The 24,933-nt window shown below is 44.8% G+C and overlaps 1 protein-coding gene across 4 annotated transcripts; it reads left to right on the top strand.

The window, feature by feature from the left end:
- The first annotated feature begins 5,755 nt into the window (after window positions 1-5,755).
- Window positions 5,756-22,151, top strand: LOC131834098 (glutathione S-transferase A4). Of its 4 annotated transcripts, XM_059178260.1 has the most exons (7): window positions 5,756-5,869; window positions 6,907-7,011; window positions 14,558-14,609; window positions 16,195-16,327; window positions 17,149-17,290; window positions 18,786-18,917; window positions 21,564-22,151. In XM_059178260.1, exons 2-7 carry the CDS (start codon window positions 6,925-6,927, stop codon window positions 21,684-21,686), a joined length of 669 nt encoding a protein of 222 aa, XP_059034243.1. In that variant the 5' UTR covers window positions 5,756-5,869; window positions 6,907-6,924; the 3' UTR covers window positions 21,687-22,151. The 4 variants fall into 4 exon arrangements, with proteins under 4 accessions (XP_059034243.1, XP_059034245.1, XP_059034246.1 ...); XM_059178262.1 differs by lacking the exon at window positions 14,558-14,609; XM_059178261.1 differs by lacking the exon at window positions 5,756-5,869 and having other exon boundaries at window positions 5,885-7,011.
- The last annotated feature ends 2,782 nt before the right edge of the window (window positions 22,152-24,933 follow it).

Below are 24,933 nucleotides of genomic sequence, written 5' to 3'. Positions count from 1 at the left end.
ATTTAGCAAGTTAGGTGACTAGGAATATTCAAAAAAAGAAAAAAGCAGATGGAGACAATTTCTGGTCGCCAATTTCATCATGTCTCCTTATTAATACCTACCTTGTATGCTTTCAGCTTTTCATAGCATACTCCTATGTACAATAAACACGGTCAAATGAAACTCATCACTTCGTGAATTACACACAAGATTCCACGGGAAATTCACTTCCCATTCTTTGGATCCCCAAAAGAATTTTGTAGGGACACAATTTACCGAAGGTGCATTGCTGAATCCCTAAGTGTGAACTCAACAGCATGTGTGTAAATTTTTGGAATCCTCTGCCCATCCCGCCCCTTCAGAAGCCTTAGGGATTTGAGCTCCGGCCAGCCTTCCTGCTAATAAAATCTGCTGTTAGAGTCTCCCATGTAGAAGCAGCTTTCCGGCTCCCATCTCTGACTCGTTCAGCCTACTTGCCTCCACTCCAGCTTCCACCAGGGGCCTTCCGGGTGACCCAGAAGTCCTACAGGATGTCTGCCTGCCTCCTGGGACCTTCAGTAGCCTCTCCTACATGGGAGTGCCTGGCACACACATCAGCTCCTCCCTGGCCTCGCGGGCAGCACTGCCAAGGTCAAGGCCCAGTACCAGCTGCAGCTGCAGCCAGACCAAAGCTGAGAATGTGTACTTGATCCAGTACAAGGAGCTGCAGACCCTGGCTGGGAATCACACGGATGCTCCCCAAAAGCTGGAAAACAGAGAGTTCCGAGATGAACTTCAGCCTCAGTCAACTCCAGGATGAGATGGAGGGCCTCCAAGGCCAGAGGGCTTCCCAGGAGGCCACCATAGCAGCGTGGGGGGCTGGGGGAGGGAGGTGGAGTGCATTAAAGAGATACTCCAGGGCCCTGGCCTTGGCTACCGCCTGCGCTCTTTCTACTCCAGCTTCGGCTCTGGTTGGGGGCTCCAGCTCCTTCTGCAGCGCCAGTTCCTTCAAAGCCATGCTTGGTGAAGAAGATCAAAACCTGTCATGAGAGGCTGGTTGTCCGAGTCGTCTGATGTCCTGTCCAAGAGAAGCAGCCGCTATGGTGCCTCCCAGTCTCCCCCATCCGGTGCCTGCCATAGAGCCTTTGGGGGAAGGAGCCGTGCAGGGGAGCATTGGGAACAGGAAACCCACCTAAGGCCCAGCCCCAGTCCTCAGCTGACCCTTGGGTGTAGTCTGTTGCCCTGGGTACTCCTTTTGCCCTTGCCTCCAACTAAAAGCCCATTCAAGTGCCTTTTCTAAAATAAAGCCTCAGGGCTCCAGTTGGCTCAAGTCAATAGAGCATTTGACTCTTGACCTTGAGGTTATAAATTGGAACCCCAGGCTGGGTGTAGAGATTACTTTAAAAATAAAATAAAATAAAGCTTCACCTAGTTCAATTCAGTACAGCATGCAACTCTTGATCCTAGGGTTGTAGGTCGGAGCCCCAAGCTGGGTGTAGAGATTACTTAAAATCTAGATAGACAAAACCTCAGTGGGTTCAGCCAAAAACAAATCCACAGAAATAAAACCCTGCTGTTGGGGAGTGACATCACCAAGATGGCAGCATAGGTTGCTCCTGACATCATGACCTCTCACAGGAACACCCAGTGACTATTCAAGATCAAGACACCACTGAGAAGCCCAGAAAATGCAGTTGAGGCCAAAGCGCGCCCTGGAGGCGAAGAGCTTCTGCATTAGAAGGGTAGGAAGTGACTACATATTGACTGCACTGCCCCTCCCCCAAGACAGCCTAGCGCCACACGGAGAGGTCTCCCCTGAGCCTCTCGTTCTTCCAGTGGGAAGAGAGAACCCCAGGGGGACAATTGGACTCCCCCGAGCATTGTGGGCCACTTGGGAGGAGCCCCTCCCTGATCGCACACCAGGGGAATCTGCAGCTGTCGGGAATCTGTGATGGAGAAGTGGGGAGAGACGGCACACGGCTCTCAGCAGACCGAATTCATGCTTGCAGTGCCCAAGGGGTAATCTCGACCAGCAGTTTTGCTCGTCTGCAGAACCAAGGCAGGAGTGCACTCTGACCAGGCAACGTGGTGGGGTGCAAATCCATCTGTTTCAGATCCTCAGACATGGAGTTTTGCTGGGCCTAGAGCTCAGTTTGCCCATGCCCAGGCAAGGAGCTGAGTCACAGCACTATCTGCTGGGGAGTGTCTCCCAGCCCCATCTGACCGGAAGGGCTGGCGACAACTTCTGGAAGCTGTGTGGCCCAGCAGCACTCAAGCTTAGAGGTTGAGCAGAGCCGATGACCCGCAGGGCAAAGCCAGTGTGGGGTGCAGTGTTCCCAGGCTGTGCCCAGGCAGGGGTCTGATCCACAGCCAAGGGGGAGGGTAGTTCCTGGCTCCGCCCAACCTGAGAGCTTGTTGGGGAAACTGAAAGTAGCCTGGTGCAACCCAGCCCCCTTCCCAGGAGGCAAGGGAGCAGAGACGGGGCCATGCCTGCTGTAGAGGGTGTCTTCTGGCCTCGTCTGATCAGAGGGGCTGGCAAAACACCCAGCAGTACTCTAGCCTAGACACAGGCAGAGCCCACAGTTTTCGGAGCAAAGCCAGTGGCCCTGTTTGGGGTGTGGGTGGACTTGAATTAAGAAAATCAATGAAGAGCTGTACCAGCTTTAGAGCTGCTTCTCCTGCTGTATCCAGGCAGAGAATCTGATTCGTAGCCATGCTGCTCACTGGAGACAGATTTCAGTGTGTGCAGCCAGGGAACCTAAGCAGAGCAGGCAGGAAGCTCTGTAGCCCATTCCACAGGGCCACATACAGTGACACTGGAACACAGCACAGCCCATGGCTTTCCCATCTGCAGAAAAAAACAATGGCTTCACCTGACCACAAAATGCAGTGCACACTCTAGCCTGATTTGGGCACCCAAACAACAAGCTATATAAGACTTGGGTTCTGTCCTGCTACCCTAAGGCAAGGAAGTCAATTCATAGCCTCATCTATTATTGAAATAGTTCTCAGTCCTGCCCATCTAGCAAGCCTGTAGAGCCCATCCTACAGCCTCACTTGGGCAGGGAACCAAGAGCCAGCTGTCCTGTCCAGCTGTTCTCATCCAGTGACACACTCTCCCATCCCCATCCTCAGAGCGTGAACAGCTGCCTCACCCAAAAATAGACCATAATAGTAGGCCTCTTCTATTCAAAGACATTACCAGCGGACATACCCAAAAACCCAACTGGGCTGACTGGTAAAGAACTATCTCTCCCAAAGTAAATCCGTAAAGTCTGAGAGAGGAGCCCCATTACTCAAATACACAGATACTAAGTAAGGAATCACGGATCACAAAAAATCAAGTAAATATGACACCACCAAAGGAAACTAATTAAAGTTTCAAGAACTTACCCTAAAGAAATGGAAATCTATGAACTGTCAGATGAAGAATTCAGAATAATCCTCTTAAGAAACTTTAGTGAAGGCCACCTGAGTGGCTCAGTCAGCTAAGTGTCTGTCTTCAGCTCAGGTCATGACCCCAGGGTCCTGGGAGGGGGTCCCAGATTGGGCTCCTTGCTAAGCAGGGAGTCTGCTTCTCCCTCTGCCTACTGCTCCCCCTGGTGTGCTTGCTCTCTCTGACAAATAAATAAAATCTAAAAAAAAGAAAAAGAAGAAGAAGAAAGAAAGTTTAGTGAACTACAAGAAAACACAGAAAAATAAATGAAATTAGGAACACGATGCATGAAAAATTGAGAAGTTTAACAAGGCAATAGCAACCATAAAAACAAAACAAACCCACCCCAAACCCCACCAAACCCTAGAAATTCTAGGAGTTGAAAAAATACAATAGCTGAACTGAAGAATTCAATAATTTCAAAAGGAGACTCAGCCATGCCAAAGAATGAGCAACCTGAATGAGACACTGGGAATTACCCCATCAAGGAACAAAAAGCAAAAAGAATGAAAAAGAGTGAATAAAACCCATAGGAATTATGGAACACAATGAATTATGGGACACAATGTGAAGCAATATTCATATCATAAGAATTCCAGAAAGAGAAGAGGAAGAGAAAGGGATAGGAACAGCAACAATGGCTGGAAATTTCCCAAACCTGGGGAGGGAGATGGACATCCAGATCCATGAGGCCCAAAAGACTCCAAATAGGTTGAACCCAAGTAGGGCTTCACTATGACACATTATTATATTAATAATTAAATTATATTACATTTTATTATAATTAAATTGTCAAAAGTCAAAGAAAGAGTGTTAAGAGCAGCAAGAGAAAAGAGACATTTTATAAATAAAATACCTGATATGTTAGATAACATTAAATGTTATGGAAAATAGACAAGAAGGGTAGAAAAGGAAATGTGTGTAAGTGTTTGGGGGGAGATTTTTTTCTCTTCCTTTCCCCTACTGACTGTGATATTATTACTAAATCTGTTACCTTCCACCTCCTTAATATTTCACCTTTCCTTAACCATCATCTTCAAATTCATGGTGCTACTTTAATACACATGGCTATTTAGTAGGCCCGTCTCTCTCCTTCCTACTGTGCCAATTCATTCATTCATTCTCCACACTCCTGCCACAGAAAACTACTGAAATTAAAATCTCTGTTATTTGCAGCAATTGTTCAGCACCACAGGTTTCTCAAGGCACGTACTCTCAAGAGCCCTTCATGAAGGAAACAATAATCAACAACATCTATAGTCTGAGAAATAGCAGAAGCAAGAAATAGTTTTAAATAATTATTTAAAATTTATTTATAAATTATTTAAAATTAAATTTAAGTGAATAATTTAATAATGCCTTTTGAAGGCATATATTTTAAACTTTGAGAGCCGCGTGAATTCTGCGTTCTCTATGATATAACCTTGATGGCTTTACTCTATTCTTTAAAGTTTTAAATTATTTACCAAAGTATTTTTTTAGGTCCATTGACACCTCTACCCCAATGCCCCCTTCCCCTCCAGGAAGATGCTCTGTTTAGCCCGTCACTTAGAGTGTCTGTTTTTAAGTGTGAAATGAAGGGAAAGCTCAAGGTGATCATGGAGTCAAAGAAAAAAAGGGGGAAGCAATATGTATGTGATCTATACACAAAAGATATTATAAGATAAAAGACATTATAAGTTGTTAACACATATTCTATTACTTCTATGAATTGTACTTGCTATTCGACAAGAGTTATAAAATTATTTCAAGTCTTTATTCTCAAAAGAAAGGCAGACTGCCACGTGCAGCGCCTCATTTGGATGTGTCTGGAGTCTTGGAAGCTTGACTACCCTACGTTCTCCTACAAATGGACCTTGAGAGCTTGTTTGGAGGTTCTAGCAGGGGAGCGCAGCTACTCGTATACCCTTGACCGAAGAACGGTCCTCTCCTCTATCGGGGAAGGTCGTCCTCTTCGACCGAGCGCGCAGCTTCGGGAGGGACGCACATGGAGCGGTGAGGGAGGAAGGGGACACCCGCCTAGCCAGCCAGATCAGCCGAATCAACCCTGGCGATCAATGGGGTGACAGATGTCGCAGCCAGATCGCCCTCACATCCGAAAAACAGTGGCGGCGCACTAGCTATATAAAGCCTAAAACCAATTTTACTTTTAGCATAGGTCGAGTTTCCTTATCCATACCTGATCTCTAAAAGACCTTTTCTAACTAAAGTTGTAATCTAACCAACACTTTAAGGCCATTTTATAGCTCGCAAAGCAAAAATTTCTTTTGAAACGTGCTTGAATTTGGGCTGTTTTCATTGTATCCAGAATGCCTTGCAGATGGGTGGGGCATGCTAAACATTGCGGGCCCTATTGGTGAAACTTCCCGGAGCCTCGCCCATCCGAGCGCCTTCTGGCGGCCAACCCCGCCCGCCTCGCTGCAGACCGCTCGCCGAGCGCTTTGTGCAGCTCCGGGTGCTCCGAGCGGACTTCAGGTCTGTCTCCCTCCTGCCGCCCCTCTCTCCTCGCCGCGTTTCTCCTCCCCTCCGCTCCTCGGCCCCAAGCCTCCTACTCCATCGTCCGTCGCAACTCTCCCCAGCTCCCCATTCAGTCCTTCTCGTCTCCCTCCCTCCGGTCCCTTTGGCGCTTCCGCCCCCATCTGGGCTGACGTGGGTTCCTTGGCTGGGGCTGGGGTCATTCTTGGCTCCGAGTGCGTATTATTTTTATTAACGCGCTCTGCGGAGTCTGAATCCACGGGTTTCAGTGGGCGACTCGCGCGGATCCTCCCGAAGCCCGGGTGTAGCGTGGGCTGAGCGGGGACCGGAGTAGCCCAGGACTCTGGTTTCGGGTGGCCGAGCCCGTGGCCTGGGTGCATTCCGAAGGTGGGAGGCGCAGCTCCCAGCTGGGGCGGGGGATGCGCGGGACCCGGGCCGGGGTGGGGAGAAGCTACCAGGCTGGACAGGGGACGCGCGTTTTGCAGACAATAGTATCGCGCGGCCGGTCCACCTTCGCGTTGCTGTGATGACCAAGTAAGATGCTGCTGTGCTGTGAGAGCGCGAATTCTTGCAAGGGTTCCGAAGGGTGCACGCTTCCCCGCGCCCCCCCCGTCTTGCCTCTCCAGCCCGAGTCTGGAAAATTTTAAATTTTCAAGGTCAAAGTATATGACGTTCTGAATCTATGAAGTACCTTACTGCTGGCACAAATGTCTGTATAACCCATGTCCCCAGCTTCCCAAGATCCAGAATCAGGAATCATAAGTAGACACGGTATGAAAACCAAGGTGGTTGTTTCTTTTAGTATTTGGAAATGGTGGTAGGTTTTTATGGAGTGAGGGAAAACGCAGTCATTTAAAAAAAAAAAAAAAAAAAGCGAAAAACCCCACCAAAACCCGATTTCCTGTGCCAAAATCCTGAATATTCATTTAGTCCGTGAGCGCCGAATTGAAGACAGGACGCAAGACTGCTCGTTTAGGAGGAGCTGCGCATTTGTTTTTTGTTTGGTTTTGTTTTTGTTTGGTTTTGGTTTTTTCCAGAAAGCCTGAAAGGCCATCATGGCAGCGAAGCCCAAACTCCACTACCCTAATGGAAGAGGCCGGATGGAATCCGTAAGATGGGTTTTAGCTGCCGCCGGAGTCGAGGTACCCTATATGCTGTTTCTTCACAGATTTGTCGTACAACTTTGAGACTTTTGAGGAAAACATCAATGGCGGAGTCCTGTTCTCACTCTCTCCCCCCTAACACAGACAGGCTTCGTTGAGTCAGAAGACGCCCTCCTTGCCAGGGTTATTTTTCTTTACAAATGGAATGTGGTCGATGGAATTTTATTTTACTTTAGACTTTTACGTAATCATTAGCTTCTGATCTGCCACCAGTAAGAATTTATTAATAAGGAGGAAAGGAATGAACCTGAAATTTGCCAGTGACGACTTTTGTTAATTAACACAATCTGTAGGGTAAATTTCCTCTTCACTTAAATGGCTTCTAACCGGTAGCCTTCTTGTCTGTCTGCCTCTGGTGTAGGCTTTGACCCACAGTGTTTTTATCTTTCTTTTTGTTCTCTTAGCTTCTTATTTATGGAAATGTTCCAGTTGGTACAGAGGTTGAGAAAACATTGCCACACATTTCCCCTCATCCAGTTTCAATAGTCATTTGCTTTAAAACGCTGTTCTGCTCTCCTCCATCTCCTCCATTTGAGTTTGTGGGAATATTTTAAAGCAAAATCCAAGCATCATATCCTTTCATCGGTGATGAGTGTTTCAGTTTTTATCTGTAAAAGATGAGGATTTTAAAACGCAACCACAATACCGCAATCACACCCAACAAAATTAACAATTCCTTATTAATATCTGAAGAGTCTGATTGTCTCAAACAGGTCTTTTTATAGTAAGTTTATTCCAGCCTGGATCTAAATCACGCCCACACATTGCATTTGGTTATGTTTCTTTCAGTATTTTTAAAATCTGTCACAGTTTCCTCTGCATTTTTAAAAAATAAACTTTATGTATATTTGGGAATAATTTTAAATATATAGTGAAGACAGTGCATGTAATGGCGACTGAGTCTTCCCTAATGATATCATCTTAGGTAATCATGTCAAAACTAAGAAGTTGACATTGGTGCTCAACTACGCTGCAGACTATTTGAATTTAATGAGTTTTTCCAATCATGTCCTTTACTGTTGTTGGATCCAACATTATACTCAGTCACTATGTTTCCTTAAGTCTCTCTCAATATCACAGTTCCTCAGTCTTTTTTTTATTTCATGATGTTGACAGTTTTGAAAACTACTGATCAGAATTTTTGTAGAACTCCCTGGTTTGGGTTTGTTTGTTTTCTCATGATTGTGCTGGGGTTTGGGACTTGGGGGAAGACTAGCACAGAAGTCAAGTGCCCTTCTCATTGCATCATATTAGGGGTGATATTAACATGAGTTATCCCTGGTGCTGTTAACCTTGGTCAGTTGGCTAAGGTCATGTCTGCCAGGTTTCTTCATTGTAAAGGGATTATTTTCCCCTTTATTATTTCCAAACAAGTCATTAAGTTCAACTCACACTCAAAAGGACAGGCATTAAACCCCACCTCCTGGAGGGGGAGGCATCTGCATTTAGAATTCTTACATAAGAGAGATTTTTTTTTTCTTCTCCTTTATCTAGTCAAGCATTTCTTTATATCAGTACGGACGTAAGTATATAGCATTTATTTTATGCTTCGTGTTATAATCCAATAATGTTTTCTTGCCCAAATCATCCCATTTTGGCCATTTGCTGTTTCGGGTTGGCTCCACGGCTCCCGCTCTCTTTCTTTTCTTACCCTTCAGCTCTCTTTTACGTTTCTGGCACTTCAGGACACTCCAGGCTCTTTTATCATCCTTGCCCTGGCCCTAGAATCTGGTATTTCTCCAAGGAATCCTGGTCCCTTTTGCCGGCAAGTGGTTTTAGCAACTAAGAACTGAGTGCCAAGTGTCTGTATTTGTTTTCATGCCATTTCTTTGTGGAAGAAACTGTCCTATAGAATTTCCCCCATTCTGGATTTGGCTGCCTTACCCTCATTTTAACATATTCTTCTCTTCCTGTATCTCCTGTTAACTGCTAGTTGAACCCAGAGCTGTCATCATGTCTCATTTTTTCTCTCTAAACCTTTTTTTTCCCTTTTTTTTGCCTGCCAGACTCCATCATAGGGATATTGTAAACATGTGTTTATTACACAGCATCAAGGGATGCCTGATGTCTGTCTCCCTTTCAGAAGAGCTGGGCTTGATCACCATGTTCCAGAGATGTCAGCCTGGTCCACACATTGCAAAATCTCCTCCATTACCTTCTCAACTAGTGGTTTTAGCATCTATTTTTCATCACCATTGTTAGGGATTACAAAATGGTGATTTTTCTGTTTCTATGAGTGTATCTGAATTTATTAACTGTGTTTCTCTTACAAAGAGTAATTTTTTAAAAAGATTTTATTTATTTATTTGACAGAAATCACAAGCAGGCAGAGAGAGAGGAGGAAGCAGGCTCCCTGCCGAGCAGAGAGCCTGATATGGGCTCCATCCCAGGCCCCTGGGATTATGACCTGAGCTGAAGGCAGAGGCTTTAACCCACTGAGCCACCCAGGTGCCCCACAAAGAGTAATTATTTTTTAAAAGATTTTATTTATTTATTTTACAGACAGAGATCACAAGTAGGCAGAGAGGCAGGCAAAGAGAGAGGAGGAAGCAGGCCCCTTGCTGAGCAGAGAGCCCAGTGTGGGACTTGATCCCAGGACCCCATATCACGATCCCAGCAGAAGGCAGAGGCTTTAACCCACTGAGCCTCCCAGGTGCCCCCAAAGAGTAATTTTTAATTCCCTTGAAGTACAGTTCATATGGGAAAGATCAGGTAAATGCTTGATGTAGTCTCTTCATCAATTTTCAGAATACTTGGTCGTTACCTGAGCAACCTCCAAAGATGCTAAATGAGGGTTGTTGGGTTTGAGGCTTTGTGTTTTGTTTGGTTGGTTTGGGTTTTGATTTCTTTGCTTTTTTTTTTTTTTTTAAGGAATTTTACTTATTTATTTATTTGTCAGAGAAAGAGAGAGAAGCAGTCTGCCCGCTGAGCAGGGAGCCCAGTGTGGGGCTTGATCCCAGGATCCTGGGATCATGACCTGAGCCGAAGGCAGCGGTTAATCAACTGAGCCACCCAGGCATCCCTTTGTGTATCATTCTAACTCACTGTACAGTGTGTTATAATTTGCTAAATTAGTTAATACCATTTTTATGTATGAATTCTGACTTCTGACTTTTCTTGGTAAGTCTGAAGAGCTGATGGTATTAGGTCCTCGTTTTCAGAGGGCAGTAATTGCTAAATCTGAGTAAGGAAGGACTGCCACTGTAGATGGACCTTTCTAGTTGATCACGCTCCCCATCATTTCCCTGTTGTCTCAGGATAGATTTTCTAGTTGTGTTAAGGGGTGAGTGAAAAAATTCTTGGTGTTCCATGTCCTGAACCTGGTTGGCTTATTGATGTCACCTGTCTTGCCCCTGTGTGTTTCTGAGTTTTAAGTTCTGGCTTATTTAAGAGGTTTGCAATGGGTGTCTTACTTGTGTGTTTAATATAATCCTTTGCCAAACCCTCTCTTTCCAACCTTCCTACTCCCCTATTCCTCCTACTCCCCTGTGTATGTGTCAAGATTCTTGGTGACAGCAGTAGTAAAACCAACCCTAAGTAAGTTAAAACAACAACAACAACAACAAAACAAAACATGGGTCCCATGACCAGTCACAGCGGGCAGACAGGTGAGGTAGAGTATTGGCCCAGCGGGTCCCAAGCCCACCCTTCCGACCTGTGTGGAGGGAACTAGATTAGCCTCCCTTACTAGGGGCCGGCCACATGGTTTATAGAAGCCATTCCCCAAAGATAGTACTGGTACGAGACCTCCATCCAAAAAGCACATGTTTAGTTAAGCACACAGATCTGAACAGTTGTGAAGGACGTGCTGGCAGCCCACTGAGTAAGTTCATGGTTCCTAGTGTCGCAGCGCTGGGTTGAGCCTGTCATGTAAAGCACACACATCTGAGTCACTTGGTAACCAAAACCTGCTGAAAGGCAGCCCACCTGATTCGGACACTCGGCATCCTCGCTCTCAGTCAGTGGCTTTGGGTCCACAGATGTTGCTCTCTGCTCCCTGCCAAGTGTTGCTTCATTGCTGCTTGGGGCTTAAATTACCTGAAGACCCCCACCCCCAGAAACCCAGTCCAACCCCCCTGGGTAAGAGGGAGAGTGACACATATAAAAGAAGACTCAAGTGCTACAAACTCCTCATTCAGGGTTTCTGGGCCCTTCATGTAAAACTGACAGTGTGGATAAGGGAGTGATAAGCAGGAAAGCAGGTCTGCAGAATATCCCACTGGAAGGGTACCCTGGTTAGGGAGCAAAGGCCACTGATTGTGTAGATAGAAATCGAGACACAGTGTCTGTCCTTGAAGCCTCGCACAATACTGGAGTCACCAAGCTCCCTCCAAGGTCTGCCTTGTGATTTTTTTCTTCCCTCTCCCATCATCTCCTCTACCTGCACTTCCGTGCTGGCTTCTTACTGAACCCATTTTATAAAGCTGGGGACAGAGTGTCCCTGGTGAGAGATCACACACATCTTGCATGATGTTCCCAAGAAGTCAGAAGCCAGAATCAGAACGCTTGAGAAAGATTGGCTTTAAGAAATGTGCGTTTCTAGCCTCAACTGTGTATCTCCAAAGAGTGGGCTTGAGTTCTGACACACACGCATATACACAGAATGCACACGCATCAACGTACACACACATGCACATTTTCCTATATGCTTTAAATGATCGTGGTTATAAAAGTTTGCAAGGTGTAGTATGGCGGGAGTACTACCTGCACTACGTCTGGCTTTGCACCAGCAAAAAAAAAAAATGGCCTGAACAATTTTTTTTTTTAAGATTTTATTATTTATTGGAGAGGAAGAGGGAGAAGCAGGCCCTCCACGGAGCAGGGAGCCCGATGAGGGATTCAATCCCAGGACCCCGAAATCATGACCCAAGCGGAAGGCAGGTGCCCTGGTGCCCTGTCCTGAACATTCTTGCCCAGAGGTTGCTGCTCAGGGGGCACCAGGTGGTGTTCCTGCCAGACCCCTCTAACACCACAAGGTATGGCTTCTGCTACTTCTGCGAGTAGCAGAAGCCATACCTATACCCCATTATCTGGGTTCAACCCCCCTATCAGGTGGTTGAGCCAGGAGAGGGGAGGATTGCTGATTTGTGCTAATCAGCTCTGCCCCTCCCCAGGACAATTCGGGGGAGAAACACGGGGACAGACATGGGTGGGGAGTTGTCAGGGGACTTGGTGAGAGGAGGTCTCCCCTTCCGGACATGAAGCACATTACTGCATTAAGGCACTTTTTTTTTTTTTTTAAATGTCCAAGAAGAGGAACATGCTTCCACCATTTCTTTTCCCCCCAGCTTTTTAATTTGAAAACTTTCAAACCTACAGAAAAGTTGTGATAGGATAATGGGCACCTTTGAACTCAGTGCACTAATTGTTAACATTTTGCTACATTTGCTTTCTCCCCGTGCCCCACCCCTGCCCCTGCCTTGCTTTCTTTTCTTTTTTTTTTTAATCAACCATGTGAAGGAAGTTGTAGACATCAACATGTATTTTCCTCCTAAGAAAAAGTAATTGTGCTAATAACCACAGTATCATTGTCACAACTAATAAAACTAATACTAATTTTATTAGTATTGATCCATATGATCCGGTATATGATCCATATTGAAAAGTTCCATACTGTCCCCCAGATGTCTATATTCCTGTTATCTGTGTAGCAGTTTTAACTGCTACTCCCCTTCCCTGCCCCCAATATCCAGGACCTAATCGGGATTCAGGTGTTTGGTTATTTTGTCTCTTAAGTCTGTTTTCATCTAGAATAGTATCTATTTTTTATCCTTTTTTCCTCCCATACCCTTGTCTTAGAAGAAGTGTGTAAAGAAGAAAGTGACTCTTTTGTATGAACTTGGAAACCAAATTCCATAAAGAATTATCTGAAGAGGGGTGCCTGGCTAAAGTTGAAATCTCTTATTTTATTTATTTTGGCTTTTTTTTTTTTTTTTTTTTTGAGACACAGTGAGAGAGGAAACATAAGCAAGGGGAGTGGGAGAGGGAGAAGCAGGCTTCTCACTGAGCAGGGAACCCGATGTCGGGCTCGATCCCAGGACCCCGAGATCAGGACCTGAACCGAAGGCAGGCGCTTAACAACTGACCACCCTGAAATCTCTTTTAAATAAAGATTTGTCCTTGGATGATGGAGCTCAAGTTTTCATTCAAGAAGTGAATGGAAAGGGACGCCTGGGTGGCTCAGTTGGTTAAGCAGCTGCCTTCGGCTCAGGTCATGATCCCAGCGTCCTGGGATCGAGTCCCACATCGGGCTCTTTGCTCAGCGGAGAGCCTGCTTCTCCCTCTGCCTCTGCCTGCCTCTCTGTCTGCCTGTGCTCGCTTTCGCTCGCGTTCTCTCTGACAAATAAATAAATAAAATCTTTAAAAAAAAAAAGAAGTGAATGGAAGTCTAGAAAAGGAGAGCCATAAGTGGTCAGGAGGTCAGGGAATGGCAGGAGGTCAGGGAATGGCAGAGGCAAATCCCTCAAACCTGCTATTCTGAAACCTTGCACACCCAGGAGAGGCTTAAACACAAAATAAATTGTTGTTTAAAAATTTTATTTACTGGAGAGAGAGAGAGCATGAGCAGAGGGGAGACTCAGAGGGAGAGGGAGAAGCAGACTCCCCGCAGAGCAGGGAGGCCAACATGAGGCTTATCCCAGGACCCTGGGATCATGACCCAAGCTGAAGGCAGACGTTAACCTACTGAGCCACCCAGGTGCCCCCAAAACAAGTTTTCTATAGTTTTGAGAGAGTCAGCCGATTTGTTACAGAGTACCCCACATTCTGCACATGCCTGATTTTCACTTTGCATTTAGATCTGGGTCACAGTGTTAACCGTGCCCTTCTCATTGGGTCACAGCAGGAAGCACACAACATATCCGTGTCCCCCAGTGGGGAACTAAGTTTGATCACTTGGTTAGATAGATGGTGAGATCTCCAGATCCTTCCACCACAAAGCTACATTTTTCCTTTCTCATAATTAGCTTGCAGGATGAGACTTCAAGGTTGTTTGAACATTCTCCACCTTTATAACTCAGTGATTTCAGCATCCTTCTGGATCCTTATCAGAATCAGTTGTAGATTACAGATTGGTGATATCCTTATTTTATCATTGATTAGCACTAATTCTTCTGTAAAAAAGAACTTTCCCTTCCACCTTTTTGAGTATCATCACGTAAGAACACAGGGATTTTTTGTTGTTGCTACTGGTATGTGTAATGATCCCTAAGTGACATTACTCTTCTGATGCTTGAATTGTCCCAGGCTTGCCTAGGGACTCCTCCTCAAGTAGGGTCCTGCTTGCCTTTGCCATATCTTACCGGTCTTTGAGCTCGTCTTTGCTTTCTAATATACCAGCAACAACCTTTTCTCCAAGGAGCCCTGGTTGCTTTTAGTGGGAAACCAAGATGTGGGTGCTAAGTGTGCTCATTCTCTCTGCTTCTGAGACAGTTTGACTTGATATTTTCAGTCCTGATCCTATAGTGACCTATGCCTTCTTGGGGTGGGGGGCGGGTATCTTTTTTTTTTTTTTTTTTTAATTTAGTTTGATGAAGAATTCTTAGAAACAAAAGAACAGTTGCAGAAGTTGCAGGATGGTGAGTATGGAAATGAAACAACTGTTGGTAATACTGATTTTTCCTCCAGGTTTTCTCTTTAAAAGATTTATTTTTAGAGCATGTGCATGTGTGCATGCAACTGGGGAAGGGGAGGGACAGAGAGAGAGGGAGAGAGAGAATCCTAAAGCTGACTCCTTGAGCTGAGCATGATATGATGCCCAATTTAGGGCTTGACCTCACAACCCTGAGATCAGGACTGAGCCAAAATCAAGAGTCGGACAATCAAGTGACTGCGCTGCCCAGGTGCCCCAATAATGATTTTAAGAACTGATTTTTATGTGGAAGGGCAAAGATGCTGACACGAACACTCAGAGCAATATCCTAAAACCAAAGGAGAGAAAGAACTGAAATTGCCAGTAAATCACTTTTAGGCAGTAATTCCCTGAGAGCTGAAGGGAGTGAACCGTTAGGTAAACAGCTCTTCTCCATCCCTTTTTCCTCTTCCTGCCCTCCTCTGACTACTCCGTCCCCTCTTTTTTGCTCTCCTTCAACCCTTCCCTCATTTTCATATTCCATACCTCACTTCTTCCAAATTGTCTGGGGCACCAGTGTTTGCTTGAAGTATACAGCCACAAGTCCCCATTTATACTGGGCCGCCTTTCTGTGGTGCATAGCAGACAGCAATGAATTCAGTGAAAGGCCTCCCTTAAACTCCTGGTCGGCCCCACTCCCACCATGCGTGCCCAGGCTCTGTAAGGAATACCCAGCAACTGTAAGTAGCCTCCCTCCCAATCATCAGCAGGGTGTCTCGGCCCAACTAAAGGCTCCCAAGCGAGGGACCAGTTGCAGTAGCAGCCTTCATACCTAACAGTGGCCTAATGTCACTGGGCATTGTGCGGAGTACCCATCTCCCCCAGACCCTCAGGTACCGTCCCAATCCTTGAGCCCCTTGAAGACTGGGCTAGATCCTATATTTGCCTCTCTGCAAATATAAACAGCAAACCTTAATACAGGTTTGTTGGAGAAAGCAATAGGCTGCTGTCGATCACTGACAGTGAACTTGGTTGTACATGGTCTGTGGCTAGGGCGTGCACGAATGCCAGTTGGTGACTTTGGTTTTATGCTCAGATTTTCTAAAACTGTGCCATCAGTAGAACATTCTACAGCAGTGGAAACATCCTGTTCTCAGTTCAGTGTAGTAGTTGCTAGCCACTTGTGTCTACTCAGCGCTTGAAATGTGTCAAACAGCGCTTGAAATGTGTCAAACATGCTTAAGGAATGGAATTCTAAATTTTTCAGAATTTTGATTACATGTAGGTTTCACTAGACACATGCACCTGCTGGCGGCCGTGTTGGCCAAGGCAGCTCTGCAGAAATATCTTCACTGCATTCCCCCCTGCCGCTTGCCCCAGTGGGTAAGTATTTCCCCCTGCAGTGAAAAATGAAAAAGGAAGGTTTAGAACAGTGCTGGTTTTCAGGCTTCTTTGAGGGTTCATTGTGCTCCCCTGAATGAAGTTGAAGTTATCTGGGAGTTTTACATGGGTCCCTTTTCATACGGTTGGGCTTGGTTGGGGGCACGGGGACAGGGAAAAGATCAGTATTAACTCTGGGTCTCCATTCTTAGGTAACCACCTGCTGTTCCAACAAGTGCCAATGGTTGAAATTGACGGGATGAAGTTGGTGCAGACCCGAAGCATCCTTCACTACATAGCAGATAAACACCACCTCTTCGGCAAGGATCTCAAGGAGAGAACCCTGTACAGTGTCCCATCTCAAGTGTCCTTGCTTGTCATTCACTGATACCTCAGCTGATTAGCAGTCTCTACAGCACGACCGTCTCCTTTGTGCCTTGTATCGTTAGTGTAAATGGGGAAGAATCAGTACAGAAGGTCTGGGTAAAACGAAAGAGAAGAATTGAGTTCAGATGCTGGATCCTCTCTCTGGGGTGTGATTGTTTCAGGTTTCAGCATTTTTCAGTGCTTCGATGCTGCTTTTTACTTTCCTTGCAAATTTATTATCACAAAGCATGAAGAACAGGAAGCTGCTATGCCATTATTCAAGGCCAGGGATACTGTGCCTTGATTATAATTTTGATTATATTTTTAAACGCAAAGCCTGGTCCTTGTACCTCCTAAGATGTGTGATCTAGGGCGAGGTGCTGGGTTCCACAGTCCCACCGCGTGTCCCACGCAGTGTACAGATAGCGCATACCTAATGATGTTATCGGAGTCCATGAAATAATGGGTGTAGAACATTTAGCACACCAAGCAGTCCATAAATGATACCCATTATTTTTATAAATCTGAAATTCCACCCACACCAAGCATGGGTACTAGAGTAAGGGTAGGGGCCCGGGAGAGGGGGAATGTCCTGATTCTTGTGCTTACTGATTTGTGACGGATTTTTCTGAATTACCACTAGAATTGACTTTGCATCTTTGCTCTTGGAGGCAGATATAGGTGAATGCTTCTGGGTTGCCAGAATCTTAAGAAAAAAGCACTCTGAATTCTCAGTCGTGGAAGCCGATGAGTTCAAAGAAGGGTAAACTGAGGAAACTTTCATTTTGTTTTGTTTTAAGGATTGACATGTACGTGGAGGGAACACTAGATCTGCTGGAACTGATTATCATGCATCCTTTTCTAAAACCAGATGACCAACAAAAGGAAGTGGTTAACATGGCCCAGAAAGCTATAATTAGATACTTTCCTGTGTTTGAAAAGGTAGGTGGCAGAGAAGCCTGTGAGCACAGCCTAATCAGATGACAAAGGGAGGTGACGGTAGCCATCAGCACAAAGCAGGGATGTTTTGGAGCCCCTCAGATGCTCCTTGGGCCGTATTATTCAAGAAGCCTGGGGAGAATACGGGTTCACCCCATGTGTGCGTTACTGTCCTTACATTCACCATGAGCCCACCCTGTGGGTTCAGAAGAGCAGAAACTACCTAATTCCTTCCTTCTTTCATCCCACAAACCTTTGTGGAATAGCCGTTGTGTGTCAGATATCCTACCTGATGGTTCGAGGTGATGAGAAGACCATTGTTTTGTTTCTCTTCCCTTTGCTCTTTTTGTTTCCTGTTTTTTTATTTTCCTTGTCTTATTAATAATATATTTGCTTTTCTGAGCCTTAGAGTCTTTTTCTCCATGGAGAGGAATGGTTTTCAATGTTTCCATTAAAAAAAGAAGTACAAACGTAGGGAATTGGTAGATTCCTCTGGCCATCTTTATGGAATTAGATTTAAGAAGGAGAGGTATTTTCTGGGTTTTTCCATTGCTTGGTGTAATGGTCTCTTGCCCACAGGCACTTGGTGAATGTAAAATATGATAATGTAGAAATGTGGGTGTGATGAGGGAGGAGCAGGTGGCTTGGTGAGGTTGCAGACTAAGGTGGGGCTCCTCCCAACACATCAGCTACAAACTGTTATCCCTTTGACACATAGTGGAATGGAATTCCAGGCAGCTTGAGGGACACTCCTAAGGTGGGGAGCTAGAGCTGGACAGGCTTCAGACTATAATTCTGGATTCATGTGCTCTCCCAGTCCGGCTTCAGTAGCTATATTTGACTGGGAGTTTATGGAGAGCCCCTGTCAGACACACAGACACACACACACACACGCACGCACACTCATGGGCATCCAAGAGTTCACTGCAAAGAAGATCCTCACTTCTCTAGCACTGTTCCTTTCTTCTCCTCCATTATCATCTATTCCCATGTATCTCTGAACTTACATGCTCTCAAAATGGGCGTCCAGATTAGCTCTGGAAGATAGGGAAAGAAGCCTACTTTTTTAATCGTCATGTCTAGTTAATGACCGAGTCCTGATGTTTACAGAAACACAGAGCTGCCAAGTGACATGAGACTCCTTGAAGGGAACCTGTTGCTCACATCACATCCCCCAGCCTCCTGAATTTGTCACCTGTAATTCATTTCTGTAGGTACATTTATGGAATGAGTGTATCCTTTTGAAGCTCTGGATGCTAAATCCAGAATTAGTATTTTCTTCCCCTTCTCCCCTTCAGTGTTCATTCTGATATGAAGCAGATATATTACGGTAGTTCTGTTTCTATACCCAGTGTGCATTTTCTTTCTGTCTGATATAGGGAGCCTCCTCTTAGTTGATATTACTTATAAAATACTCAGATACTACACTGATTCAACAGTTTCATCAGTTTTGCCATGTAAAGTATTGTAAGCAATGCAAAACATTTGTATCCTGTAGGTTTTAAGAGATCATGGGCAAAGGTTTCTCGTTGGTAACGAGCTGAGCCTTGCAGATGTGATTCTACTACAAACCATTTTGGCTCTAGAAGAGAAAATCCCCAATATCCTGTCTGCATTTCCTCATCTCCAGGTAAATAAAAACCATGTTTTAGAACATTGGCCCAAAACTCTTGGGCCTTCCTTCAGTGTCTGTTGATTGGTTGGCTGGGATGTGTTTGTACTTTTTTAGATTCTAGTTCGTGAAATGGTTTTTCTGGTCCCCAGATCTTTAGAGCTAAAAGATCACATACCTGTGCAAGGGATTTTAGCTTCGTTTTGTTTCATAACTACACTCTTGAAACAAACTCCATACACAGTTTGCCAGTAAGGCTTTCCTTAGTGGTAATTGCAGGGATGAGGGATTCCTCCTCTGTCTGTGCTGTGTATATACAGACAGGAGGGCTTGAGGGTCAGTACCCAAAACAGTCTTATCATCAGGGTGTGGCTCCCAGTCTCAGAAATACTGTGCTCTCCAACTGGAAACATTCCAGCCTGAGTTCTGGGAGTTGATCAGTGACATGCAAAGAGTTCCCACCATTCCCCTTCCCAGAAATTCCAAGGAGAGACTTGCATGTGGCTCCGCTTATTTCTCAGTATTATTCTACTAAGATTGATCATAGAACTTCAAAGAAGCGGAGGGCTTTATTTTTTTGTTTTTTGGGTTTTTTTTAAGATTTTCTTTATTTATTTGTCAAAGAGTGTGAGCATGTATACACACAAGTGAGGGGAATGGCAGGTAGAGGAAGAAGTAGGCTCCTTGCTGAGGAGGGCACTGTAGTCATTGACTATATTCCCTGTGCTGTACATTTCATTCTTAGGATTTATTCATCCCATAATTGGAAGCATATACCTCCCACTCCACCCATTTTGCCCATCCCTCTACTCCTCTCTGGCAACCATCAGTTTGTTCTCTGTATTTATGTGTCTGTTTGTTTTGTTTTTTAAATTCCACATGTAAATGAAATCAAGATACTTGTCTTCCTCTGACTTATTTCCCTGAGTATCATACCTCTGCGTGCATCCATGTTGTCACAAATGGCAAAATTTCATTCTTTTTTATGGTCGAGTAATGTTCCTGTGTGTGCGTGTGTGTGTGCGTGTGTGTGTGTGTGTGTGTGTGTGTGTACCACATCTTCCTTATCCATCTGTCTGTGGTTGGACACTTAGGTTGCTTCCATAATTTGGCTATAAATTAGACCACAATAAACATAGGAGTGCATATATCTTTTCAAATTAGTGTTTTCATTTTCTTTGGGTAAATACCCAGTGATAGAATTACTAGATGGTATATTTCTACTTTTAATTTTTTGAGGAACTTCCATACCATTTTCTATAGTTACTACACCTAAATACAGTTTATTTTTTATTTTTTTAATTTTTATTTTTCTAAATACAGTTTTAATTAAAGGACTTCAGAATCTAATGCCAGGTCTGAATTGAATTAAAGGGTCATTCATTCCTGCATTTAATCATTGATTAAAGGTTATTAAAGGATATTTTAAAAAGTCAGAATTCACAAAAATTTTATTAGACATAACAAATAATGAACCTTGGGTAATTCTTGAAATGATAAATCCTATAGAACAAGCTTCTAAATATTGGTACAGTATTGATAAAAGAGAAATTTGTCATTTAAATAGCTTTGACATAATTATTAGCTTTTGTCGGTATTAGCAATATATATATGTATGTTTGTGTATCTTTGTGTGCATGCTTAAGGCTGTGCTTTGTACATTACAGACATTTAATAAATAGTAGGTTTTTTTTTTTTTTTTTTTTTTTAAAGATTTTATTTATTTATTTGACAGAGAGAAATCACAAGTAGATGGAGAGGCAGGCAGAGAGAGAGAGAGGGAAGCAGGCTCCCTGCTGAGCAGAGAGCCCGATGCGGGACTCGATCCCAGGACTCTGAGATCATGACCTGAGCCGAAGGCAGCGGCTTAACCCACTGAGCCACCCAGGCGCCCAATAAATAGTAGTTTTTTGAATAAATGACTTCTTTGAAAAATTTAACTAGAATAATTATATTTGATGGATATACACTTCTTCCTATGGTTGAAAAATATTGCTAGATCAAACAGACTTCTATCTCAATTTCTGAGAATTGGTAAGGTTTGACACTGAATGGACAATGTGATTTCCCTCAGTATGGTTTACATAAACATCTGGTGTCTGGTGTCTGAACCCTAAGCCATTAAAAAATGCAACTGGCTATCTCCCACACATACCCAGAAAGAGGATTCATTTGCTAATAGGGGTAAAAAAGTACAAGGAAGCTGAATTTTTAAAAAGAGAGTGAAGTGTGCTATATGATGACCTTTTGAAGTACTTTTATTTATATGGCTTGTGCATTTTCTCTGAGTAGATCAATATATTTAAGGTAGTGATTTTTCCTTCCTTTTTCCTCTTAAGCAAGCATTATAATCCTAATCTAAGCATCTTTAAAAATTTTTTTTAATCTCTGAAAAAAATTCACATGTTGGTCTGAACGTGAGGTTTGCGTACATAAAGCCTGGTCTAGATCCCAGCCATTGTGGACCAAAATCGTCAACAGTCCACACCAAGAAATCAGATCCCAAGCAGATGCTGGATTACATTTCCAGTTGGGTTCCTGTAACAAATACTTCTCGAACAGATTTTTTCATGGACCATTTTACACAACCGTATTTTTACAGTTACCTTTGCTTTCACATTACCTTTGCTGTTAACCTCGAACTGTTGTGCTTTCCTTTTACAGGAGTTCACAGTGAAAATAAGTAATATCCCTACAATTAAGAAATTTCTGGAACCTGGCAGCAAGAAGAAGCCTCCTCCTGATGACATCTACGTGAGAACCGTCTACAACATCTTTATGCCATAAAACATCTGTGAGTGAGAGCTAGCGCCTAGAGATTTCTGTGTCCACAGTAGAATCTTAATTGATGCCCTGATCCCAGCTCTGTCATGGTGCTATGTATAACCTTTCCTTAATTGGGTCTTTCATACCGAGATCTTTTCTAGAAACATTCATTGACCTTTTGTTTTGTCCGGTGAATAATTGTTAACACCGCTTTTTCCTGAAAGCCTTTTCGGAGAGGCTGGCATTTCAGTTAGATCTGATGTGGTGACTCATTTCCTGACAACTAAGCTGGGCAGGACCTTGTGTTCTCCCTTGAGCTTCTCCCCCCCTTCTTCTTATCCCTTTCTAAAAGCCCTCCAGTCTCTTCCTGATTTTTGGTGTTTAATGACAACAGAATATCTAGTGAATAATTCTTCTCAGCTATAATAAATCTGTGGTAGTAATGAAGGCAGTCAATATTAGCCAAAATAAAGAATTTACAAATCACTGCCCTGTTGCCAGAATTTTTTTTATTAATTTTTTGGTAATCTGTAACATATTCCCATGGTTGAGAAGTCAAGAGGGCATAAGAGGGTGTAGAGTTGGAAGTGGTCTTTTCGGCCCTGCCCCCCAGCTGCACGGTTCTGCTCCCCACAGAACATAGTTATTGTTTGTATATCCCTCCAGTTGTATTTGATGCACGCATAAGAAAATTACATATTACTTTTTTTAAAAAAGATTTTTATTTATTTATTTGGCAGAGAGAGAGAGACAGGGAGAGAGAGAATACAAGCAGGGGAAGCAGGAGAGGGAGAAGCAGGCTTCCCACTGAGCGGGGAGCCCAATGTGGGGCTCGATGCCAGGACCCTGGGATCATGACCTGAGCTAAAGGCAGCTGCTTAACAACGAGCCACCCAGGCGCCCCTGTATATATATTACTTATATCTTCTTACTACCTAAATGGCTATTTATAGGCTGCTAATTTTTTTCCATTTCAGAACTGAAAGTACAGTTTCTTAATATTGCTTTGAACATGTATTGATTTAGGTCTTAAATATTAATTGAGCACTTCCTATGTGCCAAGTAGGGTACCAGGAGGCAGAACCCCAGAACAGAGCCCCTGCTCTAGAACAGTTCAGCACACAATAGGTGAGAGAGATGTGTACCCAGCCAGAGTAATTTTGGAAAAGGAAGAATTGCTGCTTTTCGCATCTCTGGTATTTCAGGAAAATAAAAAAGCCGAGGAGAAGCCAGTGTTTGATGAGAGTCTCAGAGAGGGCACACTCATTCCTCCCTGCAGGAGGGATTTTTGGCCAGAGGTGAAAAGCCAACACCAGTCGTGAAGCGCTCACCGATGCCTGTCCCCATCAATGCAAATATCTCAGCATTTTATTCGAGAAAAAGCAAGGGCAGGCATCCAGGTGGTTGTTTGTGTTCCCACGTTCACAGTGGGGGCTTCTGTCATCACCATGGTACTTAAAATTGTGGGACAAGCCATGACTGAGGGCAGGTGCAGTGCCAAGCAAGCCTGAGGAGCTGTGATGGCCCAGGCTGCTGCTTCTGAGGGAGAGGCCCGGGCTCCCGCCAGGCTCCTGAGAGCCCAAGCCAAAAACAAGAAAGTGGGAGTGTGCATAGTATGGGATTACCCTGGCCAAAGGTAGTCTGGCCTTCGCTTCTGGGAATTGATCTCTAAGCCCTTGGACTGTCCTGCCCGATGGGAGCCCCCTTTTGCCTTGAGGCTTTGAGTCAGCCGGATAATAACCTACGATTTAGGACGAGGGCTTTGAGCTGCACCACAAAGCAGCGTAGGGTAGGGTCTTTGGGTCATGTGGTGTCAGCTCCTCTCTGGAGGGGCTGGAGTCCAATCAGCTAGATGGGCCATCAGTTATGCCCACGTGACAGAGTACTCCCCAGAAGTCCAGACTCAAGGCTCCGGTGGGCTTCCCTGGTTGACAGTACCCCCATTGTCACACATGGTTGTCATGGTGTCAGTGCCGTCCACAACTCCGTGGAGACAGCACGTCTGGAAGCTCCACATGTAGAACTCTCCTGGATTCTGCCCTGGGCATCTCTACCCTTGGCCGATTTTCATCTGTGTCCTCCCCCTGTAGTAAACCACAGCTGTGAGTAGAACAGCTTTCAGTGTGATCTGTGAGTTCTAGTGGACTGTGGAAGCTCAGGCTGGTGTTTGGGCACCCCTCAGCTTGGAGCTGGTGTTAGGAGTGAGGGTGGCCTTTAAGGAAGAGAAACACTTTATACTTATGTGTTGATTAATTTATGCATAGGAACCATACATTGACTTGATAACACCCAGGGGTCTGTATAATGGAGTTGTGTGGGATGGCAGCAATTTTACACTATTTTATACTATGATTTTGGTGTGGTTTTACGAGGGAGTGCCATTGCCTGGCAATACGTGGACTCCAAGCCTTTTTGTAATCATTGGGTTGTACTTCTCTTAAACACCAGGGGGCGCTCAAGGCTGTCTCTGAGGAAACAACCAGCCAGGAATGTTGGTTTTTCACTGAGAGAATTAGAGGCAATAAACAGAGCAGGCAGTGCTGTCACGTGAAGAGGCAGGCCCCTGTCTTTCCTGCCCACAGGTACATGACCTTAAATGGTGCTGGGCCCTTCCCATACTAAAAACAGGTCTCCCTCCTCCCCCATCTTGCCTCAGGTGGCATTACCCCAGTCTTGCTCCCGTCCCCTTTTAGTCCAGACCCCTGCCCTTTAGTCTCAGCCCACGGCACCCACCCTCATTTTCCTGAGCCACCAGCCTCTGGTCATAGAGTAAGTGGTCAGGCAGGAGAAATCGTTGATCCTTAAAAACAACATTGTGCGAGAGGGTTCAGGGCTGAACCCAGGCAGAGGAACCAGGAGGTTCACCAACTAGAGTCCCAATAAGTAGATCAAGCGGTTAAAAGTGTGGAACAGCACATCAAGGGGCTGTGTGGTGTCTAAACAGGAGAGGGGCCGCACTTAATGAATCTGAGACCCGCTACCAGCCGCTCAGAAAGTCTGCAGGACCACTTCCAAATAAGATACCTGATTGGGGGTGGGGGATACCGTGGTGGCTCGGGGGGGTTAAGCCTCTGTCTTTGGCTCAGGTCATGATCTCAGAGTCCTAAGATGGAGCCCCGCATCGGGCTCTCTGCTCAGCAAGGACCCTGCTTACCTTTCTCTCTGCCTGCCTCTCTGCTTACTTGTGATCTCTGTCTGTCAAATAAATAAATAAAATCTTTAAAAAAAATTAAAAAGATACCTGATGGGTAGTGCAGGTATCTTACAA

The sequence above is a fragment of the Mustela lutreola genome, chromosome 6 (genome assembly GCF_030435805.1).
Source record: "Mustela lutreola isolate mMusLut2 chromosome 6, mMusLut2.pri, whole genome shotgun sequence".
NCBI classification, from domain to species: Eukaryota; Metazoa; Chordata; class Mammalia; order Carnivora; family Mustelidae; genus Mustela; species Mustela lutreola.
The sequence above is the reverse complement of the archived record's forward strand: the minus strand, read 5'-3'. Positions and strand labels throughout refer to the sequence as shown.

Bases quoted from the DNA above. Each gene is read 5' to 3' on its own strand.
- LOC131834098 (XM_059178260.1), top strand. From the start codon at position 6,925: ATGGCAGCGAAGCCCAAACTCCACTACCCTAATGGAAGAGGCCGGATG. The intron at 17,291-18,785 runs GTAGGTGGCAGA...TGTATCCTGTAG, and splicing joins ACTTTCCTGTGTTTGAAAAG to GTTTTAAGAGATCATGGGCA. The intron at 18,918-21,563 runs GTAAATAAAAAC...TTCCTTTTACAG, and splicing joins CTGCATTTCCTCATCTCCAG to GAGTTCACAGTGAAAATAAG.